This window comes from Danio rerio, chromosome 13, assembly GCF_049306965.1.
Source record: "Danio rerio strain Tuebingen ecotype United States chromosome 13, GRCz12tu, whole genome shotgun sequence".
NCBI lineage: Eukaryota > Metazoa > Chordata > Actinopteri > Cypriniformes > Danionidae > Danio > Danio rerio.
This window is the reverse complement of record NC_133188.1, coordinates 41,090,003-41,106,165: the sequence shown is the minus strand read 5'-3', so window position 1 is coordinate 41,106,165 and position 16,163 is coordinate 41,090,003. Positions and strand designations below refer to the sequence as shown.

The 16,163-nt window shown below is 35.1% G+C and overlaps 1 protein-coding gene and 1 long non-coding RNA gene across 4 annotated transcripts; both read left to right on the top strand.

Annotated features, from left to right (window-relative positions):
- Positions 1 to 269: 269 nt before the first annotated feature.
- On the top strand, positions 270 to 3,305 carry LOC101885881 (uncharacterized). Of its 2 annotated transcripts, none has more exons than XR_011005999.2 (4): positions 270 to 482; positions 578 to 604; positions 1,903 to 2,849; positions 2,966 to 3,305. It is a non-coding gene; the product is annotated as an uncharacterized lncRNA (long non-coding RNA). The 2 variants fall into 2 exon arrangements; XR_011006000.2 differs by having other exon boundaries at positions 393 to 482; positions 1,903 to 1,977.
- Positions 3,306 to 5,633: 2,328 nt separating this feature from the next.
- Positions 5,634 to 13,305, top strand: ifi27.4 (interferon alpha inducible protein 27.4). Of its 2 annotated transcripts, none has more exons than NM_001291933.1 (4): positions 5,634 to 5,812; positions 7,177 to 7,212; positions 9,485 to 9,646; positions 12,761 to 13,300. In NM_001291933.1, exons 1-4 carry the CDS (start codon positions 5,800 to 5,802, stop codon positions 12,982 to 12,984), a joined length of 435 nt encoding a protein of 144 aa, NP_001278862.1. In that variant the 5' UTR covers positions 5,634 to 5,799; the 3' UTR covers positions 12,985 to 13,300. The 2 variants fall into 2 exon arrangements, with proteins under 2 accessions (NP_001278862.1, XP_073775273.1); XM_073919172.1 differs by having other exon boundaries at positions 5,718 to 5,812; positions 7,177 to 8,718; positions 12,761 to 13,305.
- The last annotated feature ends 2,858 nt before the right edge of the window (positions 13,306 to 16,163 follow it).

Sequence of the window (16,163 nt, the reverse complement as noted above, 5' to 3'; positions counted from 1 at the left end):
TAATTAAATGTTGTGGAAACTGCACCATATTTAGCTGAGGCAAGCACTTTAGCCTATCTTTCTCTGGCTTTACTTACAATAAACAGTCATCTTTTGATATCGGTGGATGCAGCACTGATTGTTCCATGTGAACAGATGAGCTGATGTTCTCGTTATTGTGTGATGCCTGCCGGTAATCTTAAACTTTTTAAGTCCCTCATTGCAATGATACGCGAATATATTTGTTAATACTAGACATGTGGTTATTTTCAGGATTTTAAACGTTTAAGGAGCTAATTCTAAGGAATTCTGTCTATTGTTTTGTCCAGGAAGACATGAAGAAGGTGATTAATTGTAAAGAAAACACATGAGACCCTAGAGAAATGAATTGTTCTGTTTCATTTCTTGATAAGCAGCCGCCCACTAAACCATTTAATCTAGCGTTCACAAATCTGAATTCATTCCGAGTTTCTCCGCTTAGACTTGACTGAAGATGGGTCTAGGTAAGCATCTTTGAATGTAAAGTTAATTAGAATATTAAAGTTTGGCCATTAACAACTGACATGTAATTTATTTCTTTATTTTTTTTATTCCCAAGTTACAATTCTCGCTGGTGCAGGAGCAGGTAAATATCAAATATGTTTTTACGTGTTAAAGGCTACTTCTTATCGATAATAAATAAATAAAATGTTGTTATGATGTACTAACATTTAAATTATTGTTTGTCCAATGCACTTATTGTGTACATTATTATATTTGTTGTGGCCTACATTTCAGTTTAGTTCGTTTCATTTTTGTTCGTTTAGTTATTTTTTTTTTTATTTTGTGAACACATTTCTATTTAGATTTTATAATTTAGTTTAAGGTTCCGTTTTATTAGTAGCCTAATTCTAGTTTAGCAGAGTTAACACGTCACGTCTAGTGTCGACCAAACCAAATTTACTTGTTCAAACTTCTTAGTTATAAAAATTAAATAATAAACACTGAATGCAAAATCATACAAATTCAACAGAAAATTTTGTGTGTGGTTCTGCAACGTAAATATAAACAGATAAATGTAATAATAATACATTTACATAGTAAGTGAATGAATATAGTAGTAAATATAGAGTATAAACACAATGTGTTAAACTGATGTACAATTGCTGTCATCAGTTGATCCAAAGTCTATGCGTGTGCGTTAGCACCACGAACTGCGCACATGAGCCCCCAGCTGACTCATGAAGTGGTAAACAACATTACAGCGCACGCGCTACCTGAGATATTAATACAGTAGCCTATAGCAACGTCTAAAACGGGCAGTCATAGAATTTTTATTGAGAAAAGAGATGTCATGTTTATTATAGATAAACAAGATATAGATGAGAATCTCCTGTTTATGTTTAATAGGCTATGTTGATATTATTGGGCAAGTTTCACATACACATGTAAATGGTTGGAGAGGAAGCCTAACATATTTCATTTCAAGGCTGATTTAAAAATTAATTTTGAGACTCTTAAAGGACTTTCAACTTGTAAAGCGACCAGGACTGTGAATATACTTACGGCTAAACTCCTCTTCTCTATATGTTATGTATACCCGCTCCTGTTCTTTATTTGTTTTATTTTTCTTTCTTTCCTTCCTTTTGCTTTTTGTTATTTTGTCACACATGTTATGCTAAAATATGTAATATTGTAAGAATTAGTATGCATTTGACTGGAAATGTTCAGAAAATCCAATAAAAAAATGTACAGGCAGAAATAACAAACATGTGAGTACATCCTAATCAGTAATCTTCACAGTATTTCGGTATATGATTAATAAACTTTATACAACACACAGATATTGACTTTCCATTGAAAATAAGCATTTAACCAGTATTACTTTCTTTTTATTCTATGTAGGCTACAACGTAACTTTAACTATCTTCTTTTCATCAACAGTCGCAGTAGGCCTATTTGCAGCTGCTCCTGCAGCAGTATCAGCTATGGGTTTCACAGCAGGTGGAATATCTGCAGGTTCGTTTGCCTCCTGGATGATGTCAGTAACTGCCAAGGCAAATGGAGGAGGAGTCGCGGCTGGGTCGCTGGTGTCATTAGCCCCTTTCACACATACAGACCTTTCCGGAAAATTGCCGGCAATTTTCCGGAAAGGTTGTATGTGTGAACAGGTCCTTTTTGAAAATACCGGTAAATTCGTTCTGGCTATTTTCCGGAAAGAGAAGTTGTAACATTACCGGCAATTTGCCGGAATGCTGCGCTGTGTGAATGCAGAAGGAAGATTACCGTAATAAGCGCGTGCACGTCTAGAACGTGCTGACGTGAGACGTCTGCTTTAGCCAATCACAACATTCAGACGCGTTTACGTCCGCGCGGTTCATGAGAATAAAAGCCTTTGAATATTTTTCCAGACACATTTAGCTGCTAGAAGTTAGTCAGATCACGTTTATATGTTCTTCTTAATGCCAACTGTATAAATAATCATCGATGAGATGCTTATGATAAGCCGTTGTTTGTTTACCTTCAAGCTTTGCGTGTGCCTGTGAAAACAGCCTGTGAGCGACTGCACACGCACATATTATGAATCTCGACATGCGAAAGTGATCCTGCGAAAGTTGTTCACAATATTGATCATCCACAGAGTTTGTAATTTATAGTCAAATGTTTACAAATACAAGCGCAGCCGTTTAAAGCTCATTTGTGGTGAATGATGTCAGAATTTACCGGTATTTTTGGAATGGATGTGTGAATGCTCTTTTCCGGAAAATTTCCGTAACGTCCTCACCTGTGTGAACAGCGCTTTTTTGAATATACCGGTAAAGTCGTTCCAGAAATTTTCCAGATATTTACCGGTATCACTGTGTGAAAGGGGCTATTGCTTCAAGCAATTGGTGAGCCTATCACAGGTTCAGTTCACACACAAAAAAGTTTTGTGTGTGTCTGTGTTATAAATAAAGTGACTTTTGCAGTTAAATCCCACCTCAATAGCTGCTATTTTGTTTATCAGGTGCTGCTGGATTGTCTGCCGCAGCTAAAATTGTTTTTGGCGCCAAAGGGGCTCTGTAGTGCAGGTGCTGCAGGTGAAAAGCCGGCCTGAGAGACGGTTCATCTGTGCCTGACAAACCCTTCACTACATGATATTAACTTTTAGCTAATTTACGGCCATAAAAGTAGACACTACTAACTACTTTTAAATGTGATATTCTTAAATTCCTGTAGCTACTTTATTGTTTGCTGTTGTTATCAATTGTATGGTATAACAAAACAATATATTATCCAAAGTAAGATCAGATTAAATCTTGTTAAAATCTTAATTAAAAGGTTTAAATAAATTGCATTATAAATCATCAACGGTCTCTGTGTTGTATTTTCTTAAATAATAATAACAAAAATAATAAACAGTTCTAGAAACAACAAGGTTGTGTTATGATTCTCAGAGAATGTTGAAAGTCATAAATTGTTATATTGTGAATGGAATGTTAAGTCCTTTTGGATGAACAATGCCGCTACTACATCAAAAGTGCTCATATAGCCTGGTTTACGAGCCCATGCAGTAGTAAAGTAATTGAATGTTGTAAATATTTGTAATTCAAAATATGTTAAACAATAAAATGCAAACAATTTTGCAAAATACACTAACTCACCTTCTTCCCTGCTTTATCAGGGGTCGCCACAGTGGAATGAACCGCCAATTACTCAGGCATATGTTTTACAGAGCAGCTGCCCTTTCATGCTATCCCAGTGTTGAAAAAAAAAACATACATTTTCCAATTCACACATTACAGCCAATTAAATTATCCAATTATTATATCAAACGTCTTTGGACTGTAGAGGAAACTGGAGCACCTGCAAGATCTGGTGCAGCTGGTATTTGAACCAGAGATAGCTCTATTAAGTGAGTCCTACATCGTGTTGAAAAAAATCTATGATTTAGAATTAAAGTCCTGTTATAATTTGTCATTAGTTGCTGCAGCAAAAGCAAATTAATTTTGTTGTTTGTTTAAAAGCAATCAGTAGTTATAGCAATACAATATATTTTCTTAAGAGTAAAAGATCTTTCTCTTGTTATGAGTTTGCTTTAAAATGATTAAAATAAATTGCAATATAAATCCACAATGTCTTGTATTCTTTGTATTCTGTTCTTTGCTTCTCAGAGAATGCTTGAAGTTATGAAATGTGAATGCAGTGTTAATTCATTTTGGATAAAATAATATCTGCTACATATGCATAAATGTACTATTCAACATGCTGATTTATTAGTTTGGGTGCTAGGTCAGTCCTAAAGTACCTTACATTGTTTTCATATTTCAAAATATGTAAAGCAATAAAATGCTGAAATAAATGAAGGAACAAACCAATGAATGATATTCCTGTAAAAGCAACTGGAGTCTATAAAAAGAAACAAACCGCCTGTATAATATTGGATGGATCTGAGAAGCATTACAAGTATTGCACTCTTCAGGAGGATCTCTAAAAGGGGAATACCAAAGCAAAAGTTTCAGCTGGAGCCTGATTTGTTGGTCAATGATTTTGAACAAAAAATTATTAAATATTAAATAGTCTGTATATTTATTGCAAATGTGTAATGAGTCATGGAGAAAATAAATAATGCTATTCATAATTTCAAATAGCATAAGTAGCACTATATGAAGATAAGTGTCAAACATAAATTGCTTTCATGTTATCTACACAGTATATTATTTAAAGTAGTTTTTTCTTAAAATTTGCTATGTCACACTATTGGACATATTTACAGTAGGCAACTGTTCAGTAAAAATAAAAAAGTGCAAAAAAATTGTTAAAGTTATAGTGACCATTTATGCATAATTATATACATATAAAGTGCTCAGCATATTGAGTACAGCCCATTTTGAAAATGAATATTTTTATCTTTTCTCAGTGATTATAGGCAATGTATTTTGATGCATTTAAACAGAACAGATTTATTAAACATATATTTATTTAAATAATATTTTAATCACCAAACATATCTAAAAATTAAAAGATAATACAATTAAATTCAAGCAAAAAATTACAAAGATATTTTACAACCTACGACATTTTTAATTTTCAACTAAATGGTTTGCTTCTCTTGATTTTTCTTTTTTATTTGTATTTAATATTTTTCTATAACATAAATTAGGCTGTACTAGTTTTAGGACCATTATCGTAAATTATTTTGATATATAAGCTCCAGATTTGGCTTCAGTACTGAGTACTGAATAATCTAATGGATATGCACAAATCTAGTATTATTTAGCTTCTTGTTAAAATATTAATTTAAATTTAAAGATGATTTGTGAGGGGTTTACTTATATAGTCTATGCAGAGCACTGTGTGTATATATATATATATATATATATATATATATATATATATATATATATATATATATATATATATATATATATATATATATATATATATATATAAATCTTTAAAAATTGCTTTCCAAAATAAAATGTATTTTTTTTTGTTTGTTTGTTTGCTTTTTTACTGCCTGTTGCCCTATTTGTAAGTTTGCAACTACCCAGTGCCCACGTACATTCCTCAGCTGTTTTTTTTTTGTTGTTGTTGTTGTTGTTGTTGTTGTTTTTCAGACGGTAACAATAGCCCGATTCAGTGGTGTCAAACACAGTCTATTGAAAAAAAAAATAAGTGGGCTTTGAATCCACAGTCAGAGACATCTCGATGCACGTAAAAAATACAGTTAATGTTTTAAGGTTATTTGTTTAAAAAGCAACACACCTTACACACGTGATTTCCAGGAAGCAGTTTCGGTTTCCTTACGTCCAGCAAAGAGAAGAACTAATCTCTCTGTAGACAACGACCTGCAAAAGCATGAGGCGGCGTGGTGAGTAGCATATATGTTTGCTTTATTAATATGGGATATAAAAAGGCGTGTGTATTTATATTATAATCTGCATTTTTTGGCCTATATTGTTTTCTTTGTTTTCTTGTTTGATCCTCGGAGACGGAAGACAGAAATATCTGTCAAAAAGCAAAAGTATAAGCTAAATATAATTTAATATCCGCTTTCCCTTCAACTGCCCGCTCTACCAAATAGTTGACCATATTTTGACTGTTTTAATGGTTTACACACATCATTGGTTTACAAAAAATCAAACTAATATAATCCTGTTGCACTACACTGATTTTGGTTTTATTGTAAAACAAAACAAGAAAACATGTACATTACAATCTGAAATATTCAATGGCATACTTCAAACAATAATGAAGATTTAGTATTTAAAAATGTTTTATTTTCATTGTTTTTAAATAAATTGGTCTTACACTTCATGTTTTCTGATTTTCATAGTATACATATTAATGCCGTAACATAAACCGACATATCAACCATTTGGTAGAGGTTGATATTTTTTAGAAATTATGGGATGTGTTGAAAAAAATGCATTGTGTTAATTAGCAACATTAGGAGTTAAGAAATGCGATCCATTTTTTTTCTTGTTGTGGCAGTTTAAGAGTTAAAATTAAACAATATGTTATTTAAACAGTTACAGCCTTGTGAGGTATTAACGTGGCAATAATTGTTCTTTAATTAATTCAAAATTTCAACCACCACAAAACTGCTCATCCCCACAGCCAACAGGATGGTGCTTTATTTTGAGGGTAAAAACAGATTTTTCTAACCTTCATTCATTTTCTTTTCGGCTTAGTCCCTTTATTGTTCAGGGGTCACCACAGCGGAATGAACCACCATCTTATCCACCCTATGTTTTACGCAGTGGATGTCTTTTCAGCTGCAACCCATTGCTGGGAAACACCCAAACACTCTTGCATTCACGCACATACACTATGGCCAGTTTACTTTACCCAATTCACCTATAGCACGTCTTTAGACTGTGGGGGAAACCGGAGCACCCGGAGGAAACCCATGCGAACACAGGGAGAACATGCAAACTCAATACAGAAATGCCGACTGGCCCAGCAGGGGCTTGAACCAGTGACCTCCATTATTGTAAGAAATTGTAAATATATATATATATATATATATATATATATATATATATATATATATATATATATATATGAATGGATTCATTTACTTAATTTAGTGAGTATCCACATGTGCTTAAATATTTTGCAAAATGCATTTATAATGAAAATTGTGACTGGGTTTACTGTTAAAACTGCAAATCTGCTAAAAAAAAAAAAAAAAGACATTGATTTAATGAGTTTTATTTATTTGTTTTTCAGGACTGTTCACCCTCATTGGGGTTGCAACTGGAGCAGGTAAACCGAGAATCAGATTGCACTCAGCTTTTCCTGCTAGAAGAAGTATATAAGGCAGCACCAGTTTGATAAAAATTCACATTCAATATGGGATTATTATTACATACTGTTTTATAATGTATTACTTGAGCTCAAAACATGTGCAAGTATTTCCATTCAGAAAACACACAGTAGCATCTACATTGCATATAGAAATGCTTTATACTTCCATAAATTGTGTAAATAGAATCAGGGGTTTAAGATGACTAAGGAAATCTAGTAATGTCAATTACAAGTACCATTGCTTAAAAATAAACTATTCAAAGTATGTATTCTAACCATAGACTGTAAAATATATGGACGTAGTATCCGTGATGTCACCCATAGGTTTCTAAAGAGCGCAAAAGAAGCCACAAGTAGGCGCGGCCAACCGTCGCCATTTTGTTCGCGCGTCATCACACCCACGGCGGGATACCAAACAAGGGCAAAGAGGCGGAGAGTGAGGCGGAGCTACAGACACATGCTGCATTTAGCTTGGACCTGGTTCAGACACACTTTACTTTGGGAGAAATGCTTAATACTTTATCACTTGTCACTCGTTTGTATTCTGACCACTTGTGCTTGGTTGTATACTATATCAATAAAGTGTTTAGTCATTTAAAAACACACTGTAGTAATACACAGAGCCACTAAACATTGTTCTTATGACGTTTCTCAACAGGAGGAAAACGCGAATTACATCCAAACACTTCAGATATAGTCTGTGTTAGTAAATGCAAGACTATTGATGAAATCCAGCATAACACTGTATGAAAACGCTTCAGATGACTGTTCTAGAGCCTACAGCTAATCAATTCGTCAGATTCTGGAGTGCATTACAGCTCTAAATATAAATATAAACGATAAATGATCTTAAATAAAACAAGTACATGTAAAGAGATGGTATATAAGTATATAACTTTACTCACATGGGAAACGGAGGCCACGTGAATGGTTTGTGAGCCCAATTAAGTGCACTCAGCATGACATTCCATCAAATAATTGTAGGAAACAAGTCCAAAAGGCAGTCTACTGTGTAAAGCCACATAAAACAACACAGAAATACGATAAATATGCGGAGTTCATTGGATAATCTGCAGGATTCAGCTGAGGTGACGTGACGGCGACCAGCGAGACCTAACTGTCACTCAAGTGGCCACGCCCTTAATTATGCAAACTTAATATAACTTAATATAAAGGAAACAGATGAGTTATAAAAAAATTCACCCCCCTCACAGTAGTCATGAAGGGTAATATTAGCTGTATTAACCAAAATCTTTTTTTCTACCAGGCTGTAAACACCTTTTTTTCTGCTGTAAAGTTGGCCATTCTAACAGTGGACTCAATTGAAATTTGCTCTGTTTTGGAGCCAGGAGCGGCCAGGACTAGCGGAATTTCGGATGAATTGCAGTTTTAGTTACTTCCGTATTGGCTTCCTGAGGGAGAGCGGGAGGTTGCTGCTTGATTCTAACTAACACTCAAAAGAAAGTAAGAGTAAAAGCAGTTGCCCTTTTAAAAGTGTTCAAGAGGTTGTGAGTTTTTAAATAGCCCCTATTATATATGAAATTGGTTGTAAGGGTCTCCAACAACAGTCTAATATGCATGGAAGGTCAAAAAACACTTTCATGGTCTTACAATCTGCATTTATTTTTACCTAATTATTCCAGCGATTATTCCCATATGAATCGTTCAGTGATTTATTTGTTCCCAAACCCCTCCTTAGCACGAAGCTAATCTGCGCTAATTGGATCGATGACAGCCTGCTGTGATTGGTCGATACTGACAGCCTTCAGTGCGAGACAGAGTGAAATGCCCAGCAGCTAATCAACAATGTAAATTAGCTTCAAATATTAAAATATAAATTGAAAAATTGAAATTATTTGATGTGAGAACACATTACATGAATACATGCTCCTGTAAGTAACTTTACATGTGGAGCAAAATCTGTGTAACCTAAAACGTAAAGTTAACTTCAAACCCTGACTAACAAGCTTGAGGTGTCCAGCAGTTGGAGCAGTAAACCAAGCCAACCAAGCGATTTGTACATGTGCTTAGAAACGTAACATTCTGTAGTGCATTTAGTTAGTCTTTAAGGCAATTTGATGAAATTGTAATCATGAGACTAATTATTCTACTTAGCCAGACACTGTAGGAAACATACAAAAATAGTGAATGCAAGTTCCACTTCCAGCAGGTAAAGATGCTTTAAGGGTTGTTTATGCAGAAGATATTAAGTGGTGTTTCTGTCCACTAGTTGCTGCAGTTGTGTTAGCTCCGGTGGCACTGACCGTGGCTGGGTTCACCTCTGCTGGTATAGCAGCAGGTTCTCTGGCCGCCGGCATGATGTCTTCAGCAGCCGTAGCTAACGGAGGTGCTGTTGCAGCAGGAAGTTTGGTCGCCGTCCTCCAGTCAGCAGGTAAATACATTTCAATGTCTTAAAGCACAGGTGTCAAACTCTGTTCCTTGAGGGCTGAAGCTCTGCACAGTTTAAACACACCTGATCAAAATAATTGAGTCCTTTAGTCTTGTTTGAAACCTACAGATAATGCTTGAGGAATGAGCTTGAGGAATTCTGTTGTACGGTGCTGTGAAAAGGGGCCGGAATAAACATGATGATTAAACATAAAAAAAAATAGCAATTTGTCCATGTTTTACATTTTTGTACAGAGAGGTCAAGTTTTGATACTCAATAGAACTGTCGAATGCAGCGAACTATAAAAAACTTGTCACATGAGCTTGTGCTTCCGGTTTGTCGCATTCAAATTCGTATGAATGGAAGTCTATGGGCAGAAAAGTGCAGTGTGAGCTCAGCTTAAAGATGCTGTATGCAAGTTTTTTTTATAACTCTTTTAAAGCTTAAAAATACCATCATATGTTTGCAGATATTTCAGAAACGTGCCAAGTGAACATTCTTGTTTATCTGAAAAACAATGCTGAAGTCAGATATTCTGGTTTGAAAATGTGTGTTATGTGCCGGAACGGCTGTCTTTGTTTTGGTTTTTTTGACCCGCCCAATGCTAGTTTAGCCAATTATATTTCAGCACCCCGCGTGACTTGTCGAAAAACTGCGTATTTCCTTCACTCGTCAGAAAGGCTCTTAAAGCATCAGGACAGTAGCAGACTCTAAAATAACATAGGCATAGTTCCACATGAGCTTATTAATTAGCAAATAAAATAAATATTAAAAATGTAAACATTAGGGGAGCAGATTATATCGTAACCCCGTGTCCTAACAAAACGCTACATGACAAAATTTGCAGTGATTTGCAATCTGTTTGCACCGGACGAAACACGACAGAAATTTAAATACAGCCATTCAGAAGCACAGAATATGCACTCACTCACGAAATGGTAAGGTTTAAACTCTAGTTAATACATATTAAAACTCTTTAACATTATTCATTGTACATGCTGAATCACTCATATGTGTTTAGTTCAATGTCAAACAGTTTATTTTATTTTCAGAATCTGAGGTGAACTATCTGCTGCTGCTTTCAATAGTATGGCAATAAATGTCATGTGAAATGGCATTACAACTCGCATTATCAGCATTTAACACTGAATAAAGCACATGAGGTGGACCTGAGGTGATCACAGTTTATCCTATGGTTTACCTGTGAGATATAAAAGCTGTTTCTAATATATCAATTCGAGGTGTTGGTTAAAACAAAACCTCCTCTTAATATGGAAAATATTCCGTCTGTTTCGTGCCTTTGGTTTTATATAGAACATGATTTAAATCGGCCTTTAGGCGCGATTGTCAGACTCGCTCCTGTTGGTCATCAATCTGTCAACTTGCACTTCTGTTTGCTTTGATCCAGGAATGTAATACCTAGTTTAACCACTGGGCGTCAAACTTACATTCTGCACCATTAAGTGTGTTGAAGCAGGGTTACAACTAAACTGTGCAGAGCTGCAGCACTCCTTAGGAACTGAGGTTGACACCCCTGCCTTAAAGGAACACTTTTTTTGGAAATAGACTTATTTTACAACTCCCCTAAAGTTCAATCGTTGTGTTTTAATTTTTTTTTAATCCATTCAGCCAATTTCTGGATCTGATGGGAGTACTTTAACTTAGCTTAGCATAAATCACTGAATCAGATTAAACCATTAGCATTTCACTCAAAAATTCCCCCAAAAATGTTTTGATCTTTTTCCTATTTAAAACTTGACCCTTTTATAGCTACCTATAAAGTTGCTATTTTCTATTAAGGACATGATTTGAAGAGTTCAGATGCAGAAACATCTAAGTACCATCTGAAATTTCCATCGAAAATGATTTTTTTTTTCTCAGCCTCCTTCATTTGTGTTGAGATATTTCACTTTAAAGACCAGGAAAAGCACTTTATCTTTGCCATAAAATAGTATTATTGAACCTACACACAGGATCCTGATAAAAATGTTAATTTTAGAAGAATATTTCAGATGGCATTTAGAGGTTTTTGCATCTGAACTCTTCATTTGTATCATGTGAAACCAAAATGTACCTTTTGTTTTTTTAATAATACATTATTAAAATGTACAATATTACAATATTATAAGATTTCAATATTCTAACTTCAATATTGAAGATACAATATTGTACCTTCATTAAAGGTACAAATCTGATCCATGAAGGTACCATTACAGTGACAAGACACTTTGTACTTTAAAAGTGTCAAAAATGCTTACCAAACATTTATTTAAAATGCCTTAAATATTTAGTTTACAATTGCTATAGTTTCATGTTTTACTAGTTGTTTTTTTTATTAGTGTATTATAGAACTTAATAAATTTTTAATAGGAGGTCTTTTCTGTACCATATAAGGTACAACTTTTACAAAGATCCAAAACTATTCCTGAAGGAACATTATTTGTACCACCGTGTACCTTTTTTCTGAGAGTGTATTATTCTCCTCACGTTTCATCCATTAAAAGTTAAAAGGCAATTTTAAATAAAAATTATATATTTTTGGCAGACCATGAAAAACTCTCAAACTCAAAACAAATATTTACATGGCAATATCACACATGTATATGTGAATATTACTGTTCTGTCCGTAATACAAAAATAATACAATCTGGAGGAACAAAATACAGTGAACTCAAAGGAGCATTGACCACAGAAAGGTCATGTTAAAATGTCAAGCTTAACGTACCTTCACACCCAACAACAGTCAAAAATAAAAACTAGAATAAAGGGTTTTGGATGAAGTGAGTAAAGCAGTCCTACAAACAACAGATGAGGACAAAAACCTGACAAATGCCTTGAAATGCAACACCTGAATTATGTTTTAGGTATTGTAGCTGTAATAAAAGCACAATAATCGACACCGATCTGTTGAATTATTAGTAGATAAAACACACCTGAGGTCTCACACTCCTCCTTTGTGGTCATCTAGATTGTGCATTGTTTTCTAATAAATCAACAGCTCCTCATCAGTTGGTTCTTGCATAATACAAAGGACACATAAACAGTACAATGTTACTCAAAGCTCACCAATTTAATGATTTAATGAATTTAATGATTTTTTTTTTTTTTGCTGGTCAGGTGCTGCCGGACTGTCTGCCGGTGCGGCCGCAGCAGTGGCATCAGTGGGTGGTGTAATTGGTGGTGCAGTTGGTGGTGCAGCGGGTGGAGCAGCAGGTGGAGCAGCGGGTGGAGCAGCAGTTTTACTTTCTCATTCCAACAGTCCACCTTCACCTGAAGAGGAGGAGGAAGAGGAGGATGAAGAGATGATCAATCTGGAGACTAAAGAGCTTGTGCCAAAATAAGAAGCATTTGTTAATAACTGATCACAGTGGATGTTTGTGTTCACTTTGCATCTGTGTACATGCTAATTTTACACACCTGCACCTAGATGTGCATGTATTTTGATTGATGACACTTCATTTTGTAAGCTTATTAAGAATAATTAAACTAAGGAAATGTATTTAATGTTGTTTTGTCTCCTAACAAGGAAATACTCAAGTTTAATCAAAGCCACTTTGAGTATTGTGATTAAACAAGTTGAACTTTTTTTAATGTTTTATCCAAATGTATCATTTTGTAATGAGCAAATAAAAAATAAACGAGTGTAAAATCAGAAAACAAAACCTGATTTCCTGAACTCACATATAAAACCTTCCAGAGACTGAAAAAAAGCTTACAAAAAAAAAAAAAAAAAAAAAAATATATATATATATATATATACACACACACACACACACACACACACACCGGCCACTTTATTAGGTACACCTGTCCAACTGCATTAAAGCAAGTTTCTACTCAGCCAAATACAGTGCAGCAACTCATGTAGGCATGTACACATGGTCAAGACGATCTGCTGCTGTTCGAACCGAGCATCAGAATTGGGAAGAAAGGTGATTTGAGTGACTGAATGTGGCAAGGTTGTTGGTGCCAGACGGGCTAGTCTGAGTATTTCAGAAACTTTTGATCTACTGGGATTTTCACGCACAAACATCTCTAGGGTTTTCAGAGAATGGTCCAAAAAAGGGAAAATATCCAGTGAGCGGCAGTTCTGTAGGCGCAAATGCCTTGTTGATGACAGGGGAAAAGGCCAGACTGGTTCGAGCTGATAGAAAGACAACAGTAACTCAAGTAACCACTCGTTACAACCACCAAGGTATGCAAAAGAGCATCTATGAATACACAACACGTCGAGATTTGAGGTAGATGGGCTGCAGCAGCAAAAGACCACACCTGGTGCCACTCCTGTCCGATAACAACAAGAAACTGAGGCTACAATTCGCACGGGCTCACCAAAATTGCAAAATTGGAATAAAGTTGCCTGGTCTGATGAGTCTCAATTTCTGCTGCAACATTCGGATGGTAGGGTTAAAACTTGGTGTCAACAACATGAAACCATGGATCCATCCTGCTTTGTATCAACGGTTCAGGTTGCTGGTGGTGGTGTAATGGTGTGGGGGATTTTTTTCTTGGCACACTTTGGGCGCATTTGTACCAATTGAGCATTGTGTCAACGCCACAGCCTACCTGAGTATTGTTGCTGACCATGCCCATCTCTTTATGACCACAGTGTACTCATCTTCTGATGTCATAAAGCGTGAATCATTTCAGCTCTCAGGTTTCTTGAACATGACAGTGAGTTCACTGTACTCAAATGGTCTCCACAGTCACCAGATCTCAATCCAATAGAGCACCTTCGGTATGTGGTGGAATGGGAGATTCGCATCATGGATGTGCAGCCGACAAATCTGCAGCAACTGGGTGATGTTATCAGGCTTCAATCAACAAAGGCTTCTCATCCAAAAGTATCTGGATGCAGCCTTTATGATGCAAGCAGAGATTGCTTCTCTCAGCAATGCAATGTGAGACACTGCACTCAGTGGAGTTAGTGATGTCTCTGAGGGGTAGGTTCGGTCACTGGCACAATTTTTGTTTGCATGTTTTTTGCTGATGTATATGCATCACTTTTATTTTATTTTGTTTTAAGTCATTTCTAATAACTGATTTTGCATCAATTAACAAATGCTTTTAGCCAAAGTGAGTTACAAATAGGGAAGGAATAAAGGAAGGTGATTCATTGTAAAGACCTCAAGATGTTTTACTTTTTTACTGTACCTCAAACTGTCAACCCTGCTGTGGACAAATTCAAAGTAGTATAAGTATATTTTCATTGCAGTGTGATTACAAAATGTATATTTTCAGAAAGGTAATGTGTCCCTTTACCAGCCCAACTTTATGCAAAAGGATCTATATTAATAAAAAAAATCTATATTAATAAAATAATAAACAAAACATCTATTTCCCAGTAAAATATGCAAACTCTTTGCACATCCTTTTCAAAATAAAACCCAAGATCAAACTTTTAAACAATATTACCTGGCCATATTGGTTAATTAAGGAATCACACAAGATGTTTTGCTGAGGTTATAAATAATTCGTTTATTTTCATAAAAGTTGAACATGGCGGTGGAAAACTAGATGACAGGGTGGACAATATGGAGGGAGATTTGAAAAACAACAGGTACAACAAGAAATATTCAAAGGTTAATACTGCAAACCACTGAGCCACAATGCCACCTCTTCTGTTAAGTTTTGTCAATGTGCAAATTAGTGGGAAAATAAACAATTATTGACCTTCAAATGAACTAAATTTGCCAATGAATGTAAATCCTTACATTGTACTGGAGGAGTGACGGGAAGTAAAACACCTTACTGTGTTTCGATTTGTTTTTTCAGAAAAAGGTAAATATTTGATTACAGATGGTCAAGTAAATGTCAAATACTTAGGACTGTATTTTTTTATTTCAAACAGTCAATGAGCTCCAATATATTGCTTTAAAAGGATATCCTTTATATAAACTGTCACTGAGACATATATTGGGTGGACATGTTAAGCTTGATACACAAAATGAGGAAAATAGAAAACAAAAGTGTAGATACTGTGTGCAGCAGATGCTTTAACCTTTTCTCTGAACAAAGGCAAAATGGGCACGGGGATGCCAAAGGGGCATTTACCACATAATGACAGGGTGGACAGCAAACTCAAGGACACGTGCAAAATTTTATGTATATTATGAATATTATGAATTTAAAATAAAAGTTATCAAAATTTATTAGGCTATATAGCCTCTTATATTTATTTAAAATTTTATCTAATTTACCTACTTTTTAGACTGCACAGAAGTTGGCGGAGCATCACATGGCAACTAGTTTATGACCTGGCAAAGTCGCATCCATTCAATGAAAGAATATTGCAAAAATTGACAAACATATTCCAAAACACTTCTACCTGCATGCCTGTAAAGGTTTAACCAATAACATTAAAACATCAGAATTTCATTATTCCGCATTAAGTTCATATAGGACTGATTTAATCTTGTGGGACATCAAAGGCACTTTATAGTGATGACACATTTAAATCGAGTGATTTAGCAGATGCTTTAAACCAAAGTCAGTTACAAATGAGGAAGGTATGAAGGAA

What these genes read in the sequence shown, in the direction of transcription:
- ifi27.4 (NM_001291933.1), top strand. An exon ending in TGGGGTTGCAACTGGAGCAG is followed by an intron (nt 7,213 to 9,484) that starts GTAAACCGAGAA and finishes TCTGTCCACTAG; the next exon opens with TTGCTGCAGTTGTGTTAGCT. An exon ending in CGCCGTCCTCCAGTCAGCAG is followed by an intron (nt 9,647 to 12,760) that starts GTAAATACATTT and finishes TTTGCTGGTCAG; the next exon opens with GTGCTGCCGGACTGTCTGCC.